Source organism: Schistocerca nitens, chromosome 6 (genome assembly GCF_023898315.1).
Source record: "Schistocerca nitens isolate TAMUIC-IGC-003100 chromosome 6, iqSchNite1.1, whole genome shotgun sequence".
NCBI classification, from domain to species: domain Eukaryota; kingdom Metazoa; phylum Arthropoda; class Insecta; order Orthoptera; family Acrididae; genus Schistocerca; species Schistocerca nitens.
The window spans coordinates 689,961,548-689,979,262 of NC_064619.1; the positions used below are offsets into that span (position 1 = coordinate 689,961,548).

The following is a 17,715-nucleotide window of genomic DNA, read 5'->3' on the forward strand; positions in this document are numbered from 1 at the left end:
ACAGTAGAATGCTGAAGATTAGATGGGTAGATCACATAACTAATGAGGAGGTATTGAACAGAATTGGGGAGAAGAGGAGCTAGTGGCACAACTTGACTAGAAGAAGGGATCGGTTGGTAGGACATGTTCTGAGACATCGAGCGATCACCAATTTAGTATTGGAGGGCAACATGGAGGGTAAAAATCGAAGAGGGAGACCAAGAGATGAATACACTAAGCAGATGCAAAAGGATGTAGGCTGCAGTACGTACTGGGAGATGAAGAAGCTTGCACAGGATACAGTAGCATGGAGAGCTGCATCAAACCAGTCTCAGGACTGAAGACCACAACAACAACAACAACAACAACAACAGTTGTTTTTGTTTTATTTTGCTTTTTTGTAGCAGTGTACCTGTAGGTGCACCTGTAGGTGTTTAAGTTTATTATTTTGAGCTTTTCCTCATTACAAGGGTTATCTCCAATATAATAATTTACTCAGAAATTACTATACAAAGAATAAACGTTTTTAAACTACACTTTCAAAATATTCCTCCAGGTGTTTCGATGTTGTGTGTCCTCTTCCTCTGCACCCATTCTCCTCATTGTGTGCTGTACATTTTGGTGTCAGGTGGCCATAGGTCGTCCTCTCCTTCTTCTTCCCATTTCAGTATCAATTTTGGTACTCTGGCTTCCTCCATTCTTCGTACATGCCCATACCACTGTAATTTCTTCCTATCCATTACGTCATATATTCATTCTTTTATTTCCATTCTCCTTATTATTTCGGTGTTCCTTATCTTCTCTTTCCCAGAGAGTGTGGCCGATCTTCTCCAGAACTCCATCTCTAGAGCTTATAATTTTTTAATGTGCTTCAGGTTAATTGTCCAGGTCCAACCACTGTCTCTACCATAGATTTGTATATTAATTTTTTAGTTCTGCTCATTACTTTCCTGCTCCATAAGACTGAGTTAAGCATCTCAATTACTTTCCGTACGTTGCTAATTCATTTATTGATTTCTGACTCTGATTTTCCCTCGATTTCTAAAATGGATCCCAAATAACAGAAATTGTTTATCTTTTTGAGTTTCTTTCCTTCAATGTATAGCTCATTTGAATCATTAGTCAAGTATTCTGTTTTTTGGTAATTAATCTTCAAACCCCATGTTTTGTATGCTACTGCTAGTTGATTTCACATATAGTTAGCATCCTCCCCATCTTGTGCTATGACTACTTGATGATCAGCAAACAATAAATGATGTATGTAAACTCCATCTCTTATTTCTAATCCCATACTATTTCATTTATGAGACCATGTTCTAAGGTTAATATCTATATTGGTATTAAATAATGATGGTGATATGGGACAGCCCTGTAAAAGGCCTTTGCTTGTTCTAAATTTCTGTTAAAGTTTATTACCAACTTTCACTTGGCAAATGTTATCTTTATACATCTGTTTATTATTTTAATCAAGGAAGGGTTTATGTTTGCCATATGTAGTGCTCTCCAAAGTAATTTTCTTTGAACAGTATCATACACTTTTTCTAGATCTATGAAAATTAATCCTATATTTTTTGATTTTTCCCTATGTTTCTCCAAAATCTGTCATAATGTGAAAATATGGTCTACACATGATCTCCCAGCTGTGAAACCACATTGCTCTTCTTGGGTTCTAAAATTTTTTTCCAGTTTGTTTTTAATTACTTTCGCAAAAATTCTCATTAATGTGTTTGTAACACAAATTCCTCAATAGTTTGCACAAATTTTGCGATCTCCTTTATTAAATATGGTATTAATGTAACCTAGCTTCATCTTGTTGGGTATTGAATCTCCGTGTATCATTTTGTCGAAGAGCTTCACAATTTTGTCACCACCATATTTCAGACACTCCAGACTGATATTGCCTAGTCCAGGTGATTTACCATTCTTTCCTGTTCTCAACGCCTGAAGTACTTCACTTTCTAAAATCTGGATCTCATCACCTTCATGTCCATTTTCTTCCACTGTTCCTTCTTCCAGATATTCTTCTCTGTCCTCATTTAATTATTTTTGGAAATACTCTTCCCATTCCTTTTGTGTTATCAGTTGGAGATTGGTTTTGCTTTTTGTACCCTGTTGAAGCCCTTTTAATACTGACCATGCCTCTTTTGCTCTCCCAAATCCTAATTTGCTATTAACCTTGGCACACGTTCTTTCCCATGCTTCATTTTTTGCCATCCTTATTTTTTCATCACTTCATTTTTCTTTTCCTTGTATATTGATTTCGTTTCTTCTGATTTATTATTCAACCATGCATTTCATTTTTCTCTAACGACGACCTCTCTTTCCTCTGACCACCACTCTGTTGCACGGTTGTGGTCGATATCTTATTTACCCAATACCTCTGTAGTATGCTTTTCACATTATTTTTTATATAGTCATATATTTCCTCTGTACTTCCTTCAAATGATTCAACCAGTTTCCTTTCCATCCTGGTGATTAAAAAAAAGTCAGGTGACAGCAATGAATGTGAAGTGTTTTGAAAACAGGCGATTGGAATTATTTACCACATTTATAACATTTTAAAATGTGAATTTGAAAGCAAGTCTCCTACTGTTGATGTTTGAAGACAAAAGGACAAACTCTGAAACCATATGGTGTCAGCAAGAGAACTGTAAACAGAATTATAAACGAAAGTGTCAGAGCTGTAGGATCCATAGAAAAAGTTGGTTACATGTCACCTGGAAAGCATCAAAATCACAAGGAACATGTAAAATGAATGGATGGTTTTAACAACGATTTTTTTAAAGTGCTCCATGTGAGTGATGAATGACAGACACCACAAAAATGTGTTACAACTATGCAGGAGAAAATAGGCTTCAATGGTAAGCACTTCATCAATGTAAAGACTTTTAAAAGATGTTGGTTCCAGATATATTAAGAAGAGTTTTTAGTTCAAAGATTCACAATACAAGAGAAAACATGGATCAATTAGAATCATTCCAGGAATGATCTGCTCGAAAATGAGTGATGGTACTGGCGGTTTTAAAGTTTTCATAGGAATATGGTTCTCGGATAATTATTCTGCATGCTGACTCTACACCTGGTTTTGGTTCTGAGAGTAAACTTGTATTTACGTGTAAGAAAAACAGCAGTGACTACCATTCGGAAATGAACACTGTCAGTTTCATGGCGCAATTCACAATTCTTGTCGTACTTTGGTCACTCATTGCATTACAATTCAACTGTTAGAGAGAAAACAGCAAGTATAAACACCAGAAAAGCGGATATTTTTCCCTGGCTTAAAAATAAAAATATTAAGCACAGAATAAACCAGACTCATGTTGATCTCCTGCGACTCGTCAATTTATACAAGTCACGTGACTGAACGTACAAATTTGACTTCCTTGCACGTGAATGGGGTCACACAGTTTTGTGTTTACCTCCATGGCACTGTCAATGTAGCCGTATGGAATAAATTTAGGCAAGGGATATGGCTATGTGGGAGATAATATTCACTGAATTGTTCATGCATGAGGCAATAGACAACATCCCACCTGTAGCTTGGGCACAGTCTGTGTGACAGGCTGAAAAGCTTCAAAAAGAATAATTTGACAGGAAAGTGATGATGGATATAGGCCTTGAATCTATCATCGTAAATTTACAATCAGATTATTTGGAAACAGATTCAAATAGAAGTGATGATGGTGTTGCGATGTAGACTTTAGAACAGTGTAATAATATTTCTTAGTTTTAAAGACTCGTGGTTTAAAAAATGTGTGTCAACATATCAGTTGCATACATAATAATGAGAACTTCCTAGCCTTTTTGATTAGGACTTTGTATCCTTTGAATTATCCAGACTACAATGTTCAACATATTGCCCAAGAAGAAGTTAAGCTTCTCCCACCATGTTGTATGCTCTAATAACTCGTGAGAATGCAGCTGACTATATTCGTGAAAAGTTCAATATTTCCACATGTAAACCCCTGTCATTTTCAATGCACGAATTGCATTAAGGCCCTAAAATGACAGTAATTTTTACTTGCGAGATATCGGTCATTTTTGATCTTATCGATAATCATTCTCTGGAGTTATTCCCAGCTGATGCTTAGATGTTTGCTTGTTGAATGGATTATAAATGCGGTCCCTCACTACAATGCCGAACAAGTTAGTTTACACTAATAATGCCCAGTAATTCGATAAATATGACAACTCACTGACCATTTTTACGATAGTCTTTTCATTAGTCTTTTTTTACCACTAATTCTTTTTTATGCACTGTGATTACACTTAACTGCAGTCAGACACATCAGTACAGACACCTTGTACATATTTCCAAAAATTCTATTGAGTAGAAGCAGTTGTCAAGCAAATATAATGATTTTGGTTTGTGCTTGAAGTTGATTTTGTTGTGTAGTAAATATTTACTTATAATACAGTTCAAATCACAATAAATGATAATTATTGCAACCAGTTTCAATGATCTTGTTGTCAGACAACTGTCCTGTTGAGAGAAATTGTACTTCATGTCTTGACAAAGCTGTGTCAGCTGTTCTTTCCTCCTGATGTCACATGCAGTAAATCTGTGAAGCAGTGGACGCAACTTCGTCAAGATGTGAATGGATGATTGAAAATGGCTTTAATATTTACTATTCCCTCATAGATATGACTATATAATATGATGTACCATAGGCAAATGAGCCTGACTGTTGTCCACAGCAATGCACTTTGGCAACGTGGACTCTGTTTGCCCGCTCTCTGCTGCCGCGTATGCACAGTTCTCACCCCTTTGCTGCTCCGCCTCTATGCACGGAAGTGCCTTATTACATGACACGAGCTGTAGTTACCTTTGAGGTGGATGTTGTTAGTTGATGTTAGTCAAGAATGCCTTTAAGGCAAGAAATATGCCATTATCAACATGTCACTGAGTTTGAACAATGTTGTGTAATACACCCTGAATGCAAATTTATACTTCAATCTGGTGATTTGACCTGTTTTGCTGCTGCCATCATGAATAGCATTCCAGTGGGTGTTTTCGAACAGGATAACATTCACCCACATTTGGCTGTTGTCACAGAGTGTCTACATGTTTTCTTGGCCTGCTCGATCACAAGATCTGTCTCCAATTGAGAACATATGAGAGAAGATTGGATGACAACACCAACATCATCCATAACCAGCATTAACCATTCCTGTATTGACCAACCATGTGCAACAGGCATGGAACTCCATCCCACAAACTGACATCCAGTACCTGTACAACACAATGCACACACATCTGCGTGCTTGTATTCAACATCCTCACAGTTGCACTGGTTATTAATGTATCAGAATTTTACATTTGCAATGGTTTATCTCACACTTGCATTTACCTGTTATCTTGCAATGTTAATCACTTAAATATATTATCTAGAAAAATGCACTCACAAAATTTCGTTATTCATTTTTTGGTGTTGCAATTTTTCTTTCTATCATTGCACAGGGTGTATATGTGGACAAGGAAAAAAAATCGCCGAATTTTTCCTGGATTCCCTGGTTAAAAATACTATTTCTCCCAGGTGAAAATACACTTGTTCCGTGTTAAGTGACAGTATTCTCTTCCTCAGCACTGTAAAACTCATCAATCCTTTGAATGGTTATGGTTTTATGTACCGACGTAGAATTTCTCGGCACTTCAGAAAATGAAACTCGAGGGGGGGGGGGGGGACACACGTTTTGAAAGACCTTTGATGTGCAGCAACATGTATGCTGTATATTTTCATATTATGAAGGTATAAATGTATAAATTCGATTCCACTAAACAAAGAATGTTACTTTCCAAAGCATTGAAATCGAGATTGCGATGTGCTTTTGTAAGCCAGTCTTATCTCATGTCACATGATCTCACCAGCTGATAACAGCATAGGACACATGATGCAGTCAGTCAATAGCAAGATCACTCTTAAGTAGCGCAACACTCAATTAAGAAAAGTTAATGGTTTAAATTAATATACATAGCTTTCACATATAATATTGGTCACGAAGATTAATAAGCTGGAAGAGAAGCTAACGTTCCACATATAACTTTGATCATTTTTGCGTGTGCTACACTTCAAAATACATCACGCAAATGTGTCAGTAAATTTTTAATAACAATGTGAATGTCTGATGTCCTGAGCTAGAAATTCTTCTAAATGGTCTCCTCAAAGAGTTGATTTTTACATGAGAGTCAAACGCTTTGTGATTTAAGAAATTCATCATACATTCTCACACATAGTTCATCTTGCATAAAAGGAAATATACTTTGAATGTAATGCTTTTCAAACCACCAATCGCAACATTTTCCTTTGACCTGTTAGAAATAGATTCGTTTCAGCAGTTGCAAGAGAGCACCAGATAACAGGCGTCACCACACTTGCGCAGCTATGATGGCGCAGAAAGCCCAATGTTTGTATGTGTAAAACATTAAGAGATCTTACATTATATCATAAAAGAAACAAGACATCAGAGGATACTTCAAGAGCATCGGAATTTCATGAACCATACTAAAATGTATAATTCAGCTTAAAGTGCACATTCGTACGTCCAGATTCGGATGTAAATTTTCTTGGAGTACCAGTACTGTATTATCTCATGTTTGGTTCTTTATTATGGCATAATGCCATATGTGCACTTGAAATGGAGCAAACAGTTGAAACTAGCCAATAGTGTGAAATTAAAGACTTCGTTTCAAATAAATTGACTGCCTCAGTGGGGAAGATTAATAAAAGCCAAATCTCTTCAGCAAACCGACAAAAATAACTTAATTGTTCTGCAAGGCAATTAATGCTTGACTGTCAGAAAGGTAGAAGCAAAATCTGAAATTAATAACATATTTTAGCCTTCCGTAATCATGCGAACATACACTCCTGGAAATTGAAATAAGAACACCGTGAATTCATTGTCCCAGGAAGGGGAAACTTTATTGACACATTCCTGGGGTCAGATACATCACATGATCACACTGACAGAACCACAGGCACATAGACACAGGCAACAGAGCATGCACAATGTCGGCACTAGTACAGTGTATATCCACCTTTCGCAGCAATGCAGGCTGCTATTCTCCCATGGAGACGATCGTAGAGATGCTGGATGTAGTCCTGTGGAACGGCTTGCCATGCCATTTCCACCTGGCGCCTCAGTTGGACCAGCGTTCGTGCTGGACGTACAGACCGCGTGAGACGACGCTTCATCCAGTCCCAAACCTGCTCAATGGGGGACAGATCCGGAGATCTTGCTGGCCAGGGTAGTTGACTTACACCTTCTAGAGCACGTTGGGTGGCACGGGATACATGCGGACGTGCATTGTCCTGTTGGAACAGCAAGTTCCCTTGCCGGTCTAGGAATGGTAGAACGATGGGTTCGATGACGGTTTGGATGTACCGTGCACTATTCAGTGTCCCCTCGACGATCACCAGTGGTGTACGGCCAGTGTAGGAGATCGCTCCCCACACCATGATGCCGGGTGTTGGCCCTGTGTGCCTCGGTCGTATGCAGTCCTGATTGTGGCGCTCACCTGCACGGCGCCAAACACGCATACGACCATCATTGGCACCAAGGCAGAAGCGACTCTCATCGCTGAAGACGACACGTCTCCATTCGTCCCTCCATTCACGCCTGTCGCGACACCACTGGAGGCGGGCTGCACGATGTTGGGGCGTGAGCGGAAGACGGCGTAACGGTGTGCGGGACCGTAGCCCAGCTTCATGGAGACGGTTGCGAATGGTCCTCGCCGATACCCCAGGAGCAACAGTGTCCCTAATTTGCTGGGAAGTGGCGGTGCTGTCCCCTACGGCACTGCGTAGGATCCTACGGTCTTGGCGTGCATCCGTGCATCGCTGCGGTCCGGTCCCAGGTCGACGGGCACGTGCACCTTCCGCCGACCACTGGCGACAACATCGATGTACTGTGGAGACCTCACGCCCCACGTGTTGAGCAATTCGGCGGTACGTCCACCCGGCCTCCCGCATGCCCACTATACGCCCTCGCTCCAAGTCCGTCAACTGCACATACGGTTCACGTCCACGCTGTCGCGGCATGCTACCAGTGTTAAAGACTGCGATGGAGCTCCGTATGCCACGGCAAACTGGCTGACACTGACGGCGGCGGTGCACAAATGCTGCGCAGCTAGCGCCATTCGACGGCCAACACCGTGGTTCCTGGTGTGTCCGCTGTGCCGTGCGTGTGATCATTGCTTGTATAGCCCTCTCGCAGTGTCCGGAGCAAGTATGGTGGGTCTGACACACTGGTGTCAATGTGTTCTTTTTTCCATTTCCAGGAGTGTATTTTAATTCATTTGCTAGCTCTTGGCCACAAAACTCCATTTTGTTTTCATTTAACATGAGAGCAATAGATGGAGAGGAAACAACAAAATCACTTAACATAAACACAGGTCACGTGGAGACAACCCACCTCCCCATCACAACTTAGACTACTCTGTGCATCAGACCCAGATCTACGATATTTCCGAACCGGGGCAATACTAGATAGTTGGCACCCAGCCACACTTCTGTAGCCAGAAGCTAGAGGCAATTTGTCATTATGAAGCATTGCATAGTCTTTCTAAAGCCTTTGACACAATTTTTTGTTGGCAGACGCTTGTATGAGCACTGTGCTTTGCTGTCGTATCTGGTGCATTTCCTTAGACTTAAGTTTCATTTCCATTTTCTTTTTTCTCTCATTCATGTTTTGTTGCTGCAGTATTATTCTGCAGTAGTGGGATACAGTAATATCCTTTGTTAAAGTATTGGTTCTTACCAGCCAATATCACAAAAATTTAACTGAAAACTAAAACAATGAAAAATTCCCAGAATTCTAAACAATTCCTGGGTTTTTCCTGGTTTTCTCCTGGATGAAAATATTCCCAGTTTTTTCCCAGATCTCCCAGCTGTCCCGGGTCGTATACACCCTTTTGTACAAAGGTATTAAAATCAGCAAGCTTTTGGAGCCAGTGGCTCCTTCTTCTGGCAGAAGGGTTGAAGGGGAAGGAAGAGAGATGAAGGAAAAGACTAGCAAGGTTTAGGATGGAAAAGACTGGCAAGGTTTAGGATGAGAGGTAAAGTTTGGAAAAGTCACACAGAACCCCAGATCAAGGGAGACTCACTGAATAGCATGAGAAGGAATGACAGATTGTTAAGGACTGCAACAGATGAGATTTGAAAACGTGAGAGCTTAAAAAAGGAAGCTAGGGTAACACACAAGACAGAGATTATGCCAAAACATCGTGGATGAGCTAATAAGAGTGGAAAGCTAAATGCATTGTATGTGGTAGAGGTGAGAAGTGGGGATGCAAAATAGACAGGTCAAAAAATGAAAGAAATAGAAAATTACACGGGAGTAAAGAAAGAAATAGCTACTGTGAAGAAAAGCTGAGATCATAGAAATTAACATAAATTAAGGCCAGTTAGGCGGCAAGAACCAAGGCCATGCTGTAGTGCCAGTTCTGCCAAGTTCTGTGAAACTGGTGTCTTGGAGAAGAACCAAGATGGCATGTGTGGTGAAACAGGCACGGAGGTTACGTGCTATCTAGATTCTGATACGATAATCCCTGTGAGCCCCCAGCATCCACAAAGCCAAAAACATGTAACTTCGACTCAATGTTGCATCGCTTCATATCTGTTCCATTATCCCAATCAGCTTTTCAAACAGAACTATAAACCATCAAACAAATCACTTCCAGCAATTGCTTTAGCTCTGCAGACAATCTTGCCAAAAAGTCACATGTTGAAACTATTATTCGGTATTAAGGAAACTGCAATCCTTGGCACAGAGTGGTGTATATAAAATCACTTGCAAGCAGTGTATATTGGTCAGTCAGGCAGAGCTGTGGCAATTACGCTACATGAACACAAGAGACATTATGGACTGAAGAAGAAAGATTCAACCTTTCCTGATCATCTTCTAGCAGAAAAATATTTGTATGATGTAGAATATGAAGTTTTACATTACATCAAGAAAGACAGAAATATGACCCTGTTGGAAATAATGGAAATCAACAAACTGATGACACAGAATGCCAGCCTAGTATGAAATGATCAAACTCTGTTTCCTTTTCCTCCTTTTTCAAAATTAAGTTTTCATTACAAATATTAGATTGAAAATGTAAATTCGTCTTATTTATCATTATTTGTTAAATTTATCTCCACACAAAAACTTTGTTTGCCTCTTTTTTTTTTTAACTACTGTAATGTTTTCCCACATAAAAACTTTGTCATTTTTGTATCTTCTGTACAGATAATATCAGTGTAAGTCATGCATCATATTTATCTGTGTTTGCGACATTCAGCTGTAGCCTGAAGTGACAAGAGAAGCTGAAAGGTGGTTTGTGAGCAAACCAAATAAATATAATTCTGCAGAACATTAGAAACTGTTTTCTTTCTTAATTTTATTATCATGTTCTCCAAAGCACCAATGGAAATTCAGTTAATGTTATACATTTTTAGATTGAGCAGTAGTGAATTACCCTGAAGTAAAAGGTTATATTTCATTTCTGACATGTTTTGTGAATCTTTTTAAGCATTGATATTGTTTCTGAATTCAACTCATACTAAACTGTCCAAGGTAGGTTACTGTTCTAGATTTAGTTATTCTTTGGCCAATTATCTGAAGCTGATAATTTGTGAAAGAATGCTCTCTTCATTGTCATTCGTTACAGTGTTGCACACATGATCAAGGTTTCCTTTACAAATATGGTTTTTGTAAAAGGAGATCTTGACCATTAGGTACTCATTTTCTCCACTGTTTATTTTCAAATGTCGACTTGACAAACAGAAATGAACAATTCACTTTACAAGAAAGAGTGGCTGGTTATGATTTAAGGGGGGTAAGATGACAAAAAGGTTGTCTTGGAGCAGGAGAGGCACCACAGGACATTTTAATTCCCAGTGCCTATACTTTTACAAATAAATTCATAAAGCTTTGTCAGAATGACCAGGAAGGATTCAAGATTCACACTCATGACAGTGGAAGTTCAAAAACATAACAAAATAATTTTTTTTTAGATATGAAATTTCATCATTTTTTCACTTACTGTTGGCTGCATTTGTTGCTATAGCTAAATTTTTCTTCAGAAGTAAGAGAGATTCTTTGATGAATTTTTCACAGCATACAAACCATACTTACGAAAGTATGAAACTCTAGAATTTTCCAAATCTATTAACAACTGTGGTAGAAATTGAGATAATTAACTACAAAATTTGATTTTTTCTCTAAACATAAGGTTTAAAACGTAACAGATCATTCATTTTTTCATAAGTTAAATAGATTCTAAAGTTTCAGACACCTGTAAGTATGGTTTGTATGCTGTGCAAAATTAATTGAACAGTCTCTCTTACTTATGAAGAAAAGTGTACCTATAAAAACAAATGCAGCCAATAGTAAGTGAAAAAATGATGAAATTCCACATGTAAAAAAATTTATTTTGTTATGTTTTTGAACTTCCGCTGCTATGACTGTGAATCCTGAATCCTTCCTGGTCATGCTGACAAAGTTTTATGAATTTACTTGTAAAAGTATAGACAGTGAAAATTAAAATCTCCTGTGGTGCCTCTCCTGCTCTAAGTCGGCCTGCTTGACATCCTAACCCCCCTTAATAACACAATGAATTCACTCTAGAAACCTTTTACCTGAATTTAGATTTCACATAGATAAAAAACAAGTAAACTTTATTCATAAAAACAGCATGTTTGACAATGGCAATATCAGTTAATAATACCCCCACACTGCCTGAGAGGATAATATATTAAAATCATGGCACAGATAATAATTAAAGAAACAGTGGTCAACTAGAAACACTGGATGCGAGTGTCCCCTATTACTTTGATTACTTTTAACAGTATTGGACAAAGAGAATAGGCAACAGATCAGAATTAGGATGATTCAAGACCTCCAAGTCACATTATTAGAACAATTATCAGCATTACCAATACATTTTGTTTTTGAATGAACTGTTTTGTCGTACTGTCATATTATTTTATGTTTTTGCCAAGTACCCTTACTGACTGTAATTTTATTTAATCTACAATGCCAATAGCTTAAGACAGATATGTTTAATTACAGACTGAGGAAAAATTGTGACCAACCAGAAGTTAATTGTCTTATATGTTGATTCCTTAACAATAAGTGGCCTTATTCTTACAAATGCCACATTCCACACACTTATAAATACTATCATGCATAATTTGGAGAAACAGAATTAAAAATGGATAATAACAGTATCTAGGTGCTTGAAGGCATCTTATGATTAAACATGAAATCTTACCATAGACATTAATTCTAGCACTGTGTGAAACTTGAGCAACAGAATTCTTGGCGGTACATGTGTATTCTCCACCATCCTCTTCCTTCAGATTTGAGATATTTACATGGCTAATGACATCATCATGAACAGTAACATACTGTCCAACTAAAAACCTGTTGATGAGACAAGAAAAAAAAATGTGTTAATTCAGATATAAAGGTGCTAATGGAAAGCCAAAGTAAACCTGGAGATACAAGACAAACATTCTAAGTAACAACTTACATTATTATAAAGTGTAGTCTGTTTAACCGTCACACTAATAATCTTCAGTACTTTACTAGTGGCTAACACTACTTCTTCATTTAAATATTAGTATGAGAATCAAATTAATTCTAACTTACTTTCAAGCACGTTGGCGAGAAATGCAAGCAATGGATGCAATAGGTAAAATTTAGCTATTAAAGGGCTATCATCACTGTTTAACTAGTCCATTTTCATTCTCATAAGGAGCTTTGATTGATTTATTTTGCTGAAAAATAAAAACTGTTTTTACACCATTCAGAATTTAAAGGTTCCTAACTGAACTGGAATATGTACCTATACCATGTTACGAACTATAAGATATGATGTGTGGGAAAATTATGTATGATATCCAGCCTGTTATTTTGAACCACTAGCTTAATACAGAGTTCAAACCATGAGGCATTGCTCATATTTTATGCAAATTACCCAGGGAACAAGTTTTTTGTCAGCAACCATTTCAGAAGCTCTTCCCTGTAGCTCCCCTTCTGCCTGAGGAGTCTAGAAATATAATACAGCCACCTATGTATCACTCCCATAAGATCTGTAAAAATAAGGTTAAACTAACTACAGTGTATTTTTAAGCACTCATTTCCTCCACAACCTATATGCAAATGGAACAGGAGGAAACCCTAATACTGTATATGACACAAAGACAAATACCCCATACACGCACTTCACAGTGGTTTGTAGAGTATGGATATAGATGGAGATTTGCAATTATGTTTTCTCCCCAAGCTCACCTCTTCCTCGATGGCCCATTTGAACTGATATAGGCCCTACCTCCCTTGATGGTCATCACTATATCTTGCTGATGTATTCCCTATTACCTGCACCATAATATTAATTCACTCAGATGCTACGTCAGTGGTTCTATTGTTCCAAATTTAACAGCGGGAGTCTCTCGAATTTGTAGTAACTTTCAAGGAAAAGTTGGTGAAGTCAAAGGAACTTGACAACTGGCACTGCATATAGTGCCTATCAACTACCTACAAATCTATCTAAATTTAGTTTTTATCCTTCATGCTTTGGAAGTTATGCCAAATTCTGATTTTAGAGGTTACAGTTCTGATTGCTAAAGTATCTAAATTTATTTATATTTTAGCTGATGAAGAAATCCATACAAATTGTAAAAATGTATGTATGTATTTATGTATGGGGGTAAGAACCAATCACCTATCAAGGGGGTGTGGGTGGGGATGGAAAAGTAGTGCAGCCCAAGGTGCAAGAATACCTGCACTTAACTTATATAGTATTTGAGAATGAGAGCACTCAGAGACTTGCAACAAACTTTACACATAGGTTCAAACCTTTACAACACTGTTTCTCACTGATGATCCCCATAAAAAGATGAAAGGAAAACAGTTTATCACTTACTACATTTTCGCTGTTCATGCAGTAAAACTGTCACATAAAGCATGACAATTTAATTTATTACCTCTTTACTACTGACTCTATTCACAACACATTTTGGAGATAGTATCTGCATATGCCATTAATGTATCTATAGAAATATATCTTTGTATGACACACAGTTCAGGAAGTGCAATGTCATAATGCAGAGATGCATGAGAAATAGCAGCAACATGCATGACATTTTAATTTATTACTTCCTTACTAAGAACTATTCACAACACATTTCAGAGGTAGTATACACATATGTCACTGAATGTATCTAGGAAAATATATTATTGTACAACACATAGTTCAGAAGATATGATGTCATAAACACTGAGATGTCTGAGAGACAGCCACATCAGGCATGATGTTTCAATAAATTACCTCTTTACTACTAATCCTATTCAAAGCACATTTCATAAACTGCAAGCACATGTACTACTGGATACACTTACAAAATTATATTATTCTACAGCACAAGGTTCAGCACGTATGATCATCATAAACATTAAGCTGCATGAAAATGGAACTGTTGTGCAAAATTCACTACACATATAGGTGAAATATGTGTGAAACATATCTGACATGTCAATGTGAGCAAACACTGGAATGATTTCAATCAAATTTGGCACATATATTAGTTACAATCTGGAAAGAAATACTGTAGGGGTAAGAACCACACACCTCCTATTGGGGTGAGTGTGATAATATGCAGAGAGAAGGGAGGATGAGGAGATGGACAGGGGGTGAGGGGGAATGAGGAGATAGGCACAGATATGAGAAGGGGGAGGTGGCTAGAGACAGGGGAGAGGGAAATGGACACAGTGAGAGGAGAGGAAGACGAGCAGAGAAAGGAAAGAGGTGGAGACAGACAGAGGCAGGGGGAGAGAGAGAGAAAGGCACAGAGACAGGGGAGAGGAAGATGAAGAGGCAGAGGAAGAGGACAAGGTGATGAAGAGGCAGAGAGAGGGGAGAGGAGAAGATGAACAGATGGAAGTGGAGGAGTTATTGGACAGAGAAAGGGAAGAGGAGGATATGGACAGAGAGAGGGAAGGAGATGGACAGAGAGAGGGGAGAAGAGATATATAAAGGAAAGCAGAGCAGATGAACAGGGAGAGAGGGAGGTGGAGGTAGGTTGAGACATAGGGAGGGGTGGAGGCAATGGACAGGAACAGAGGGGATGTATATAGAATGGAGAGAAGGAGAGGTGAATAAAGATAGAGGGGATGGATAGAAACAGGAGGGGAAGAGGAGGTTGGATAAAGAGAGGGGAAAGGAGGAGATGGACAGAGAGAGGAGGAAGGAGGAGATGGACACAGAGAGGAGAGAGGAGGAGATGGGCTAATAGAAGAGTGGAATAAATACATAACAGAACAACACTGTGTTTCTCAGTTAATTTTAAATAAAATTAAAATGTGCAATGTGTGAGCCTCCAAGACTTTCTTGCTTATGCTCCAGCTTCTCCTTCTTTCCAGACTGGAAATTTCCCATAATGGAGGATATGTGGTACACAATGGTAAAGATCAGAATGAACAAAAAGTAATTGAATTTGTTATTCACCTCCTCCTTCATAAACAAACTGCACATTTTTATGTATTATAACATTTAAGTAAATTTATGATCACAATCATCCTGCTTCTATCTCAGATCATGCATTCACATACCTTATTCCTAATCATGCCTTAATTGTGAAATCACTCCTCGTTCCCATAACTTCAAGAATAATTCCATGTGAATACAGTTGTACTCCAACAAATTGCTGCTACAAACCAACTCTTGCACTTGTATGCACATAAAATCCATTGTTGAATTCAGGGAGGCAGTTTTATTTGTTTTTGCAAATCCCTGATGTTATTATCTTAAGACGCTCATACACATACATCGATAACCAAGCAAAGTGTGGCAACAGTAAACTTCCACATTTTAATCGTGCAGTGACAACATGGTTGATCATGATTTGTTAGTTATTGTGTAGATGCTTCCTTTCTGTGACTAACATTTATCAATATTTTTTCCTTTTTTTATGTCTTATGAATTCATTTGTAGTAACACCTAAAATTTTTCTAGAATGTGAACTAAAATATGACTTTTCTTTCTTTTTCGAGTATTAATAATTGAGATTCATGGATAATTCTCTGATGAGCTACAAATGGATGGAAAAGCTGCAAAGAAACCAAGCAGGGTTTTGTTCCACAAGATTGCACTCATATGATGTATATTGCTCAAGGATGGGGAAAATAAACATGTATGACAACTGTTGAAATAGTTACGGCAAAGAACAAACTGGGTTAGGTTGAAGAGAAAAAGGTTCATAGAGCTGCATTCTAGCAGAGGAAATATACTGAATGTATAAAGTTTAAATGAGAGGGCCTTTGTAGATAGCTCCATAACTACTATTTCTAACTTTAAATTTCACTCCTGTTCAATCACAACTATACCTAATTTGAGAGTATAAATGTAACATAGTACTAATCAGTAAGAAGGAAATCTCATGTAAAGAAGGTTTCCTTGTGAAGTTAGCATTACTCTTGAATGTAATGCTGAAATGACACTGCAAAGGTTCCACTTTGGTTGTTGTGTAATGTATTTACTTTAACTTCACACAACTGCCAATTTCGGCCTTACTCAAGTGCTGTTGTATTAGCACCTACAGGACTTGAGAAAGACCCATATTGCTGAAATCAGCCAACTGTGCAAAGCTAAAGAAAGTAAATACATGTAAGCAAGAGTCAAGGTGGAACCTTTACAATGCCCTTTAACAAACATATGGCTGTGGTACCCCACATGAAGAAAATAATAATGCTGAAGATTCTGGACCTTGTAGATCTCGAATCAGATATACTAACATCTTACTACAGCTCATAACAGAGGAAGGATGGGTAATACTATGATATTCACAGTCTGGTGTATGCTTTTCAGTTTGGTGATAACTCAGAGGCTCACTAGTCAATATAACTTTTGCTTTATTGAAGTGGGTGTTTGGTTAGCATCATGAAGTAGAGCAGACTCCATTCCAGACTATTCCATGGAAGAAAATTCTGTAATGGTCACAAATGAAATCAGAGGTTTGCTGAAATTAAACTGTCTCAGTCAGGCCATGATGATGTGTTTGATTCTAGATTTAGTGAAAGATCTGATACATATGTATTTTTCAATCTGTATATGGCCTTTTCACGATTTTGGACTGTTATGTTAGTCTGAATGGATAATGGATACTTTTTGTCACTAATACATGATTTTGCCTCATTTTGTAATAAGAATAATTAATAAATTCTAATAAACTACACATACAAGTATTGAGCACTTAACAGTCTGTGTAATTTACAGTGAACTCAGAAATTTGAGCTTGGCACAAAAGGGTGTCCACTACACTGGAGCAAAACTCTTCAATGCTCTTCCTCCCAAAATAAAGACAGAGATTCATAACAAGAGTGAGTTTAAGAAAGCACTAAAAATATTTTTGCTAGAAAAAGCTTTTTACAGTCTAGATGAATTTTTAACTAAATAAATTGTAATATTTTAATATTATATAATACAAGTTGACATAATGCCACTATGAATTTTATTTAACCTGAGCTCTGTAACTGTGTGTTCTCCGTATCTGTGTTCTGTAGTGTTTTAATGATTCTAAGAAAATATGTATTTTCTTTTTCTGTATTGCTGCCCAAAGAATTTACTGTATAAATTTTTATATAATTATGTACTCAAATTTCTGTATATGCTATTAGATTATCAGATTGTATTTGTAAAAAACTGACTCGTTCCACGTCCTTGTGTATCCAACACAGTTGGACCTATGG

The 17,715-nt window shown here is 37.7% G+C and overlaps 1 protein-coding gene across 1 annotated transcript in view; it reads right to left on the reverse strand.

The window, feature by feature from the left end:
* LOC126263571 (Down syndrome cell adhesion molecule-like protein Dscam2) overlaps positions 1 to 17,715 on the reverse strand; it is a 371,182-nt gene that overhangs the window by 206,581 nt on the left and 146,886 nt on the right. Inside the window, exon 9 of the mRNA XM_049960663.1 lies at positions 12,239 to 12,390. Within this exon, the coding sequence (XP_049816620.1) occupies positions 12,239 to 12,390 (152 nt within the window). The remainder of the gene's footprint in view (positions 1 to 12,238; positions 12,391 to 17,715) is intronic.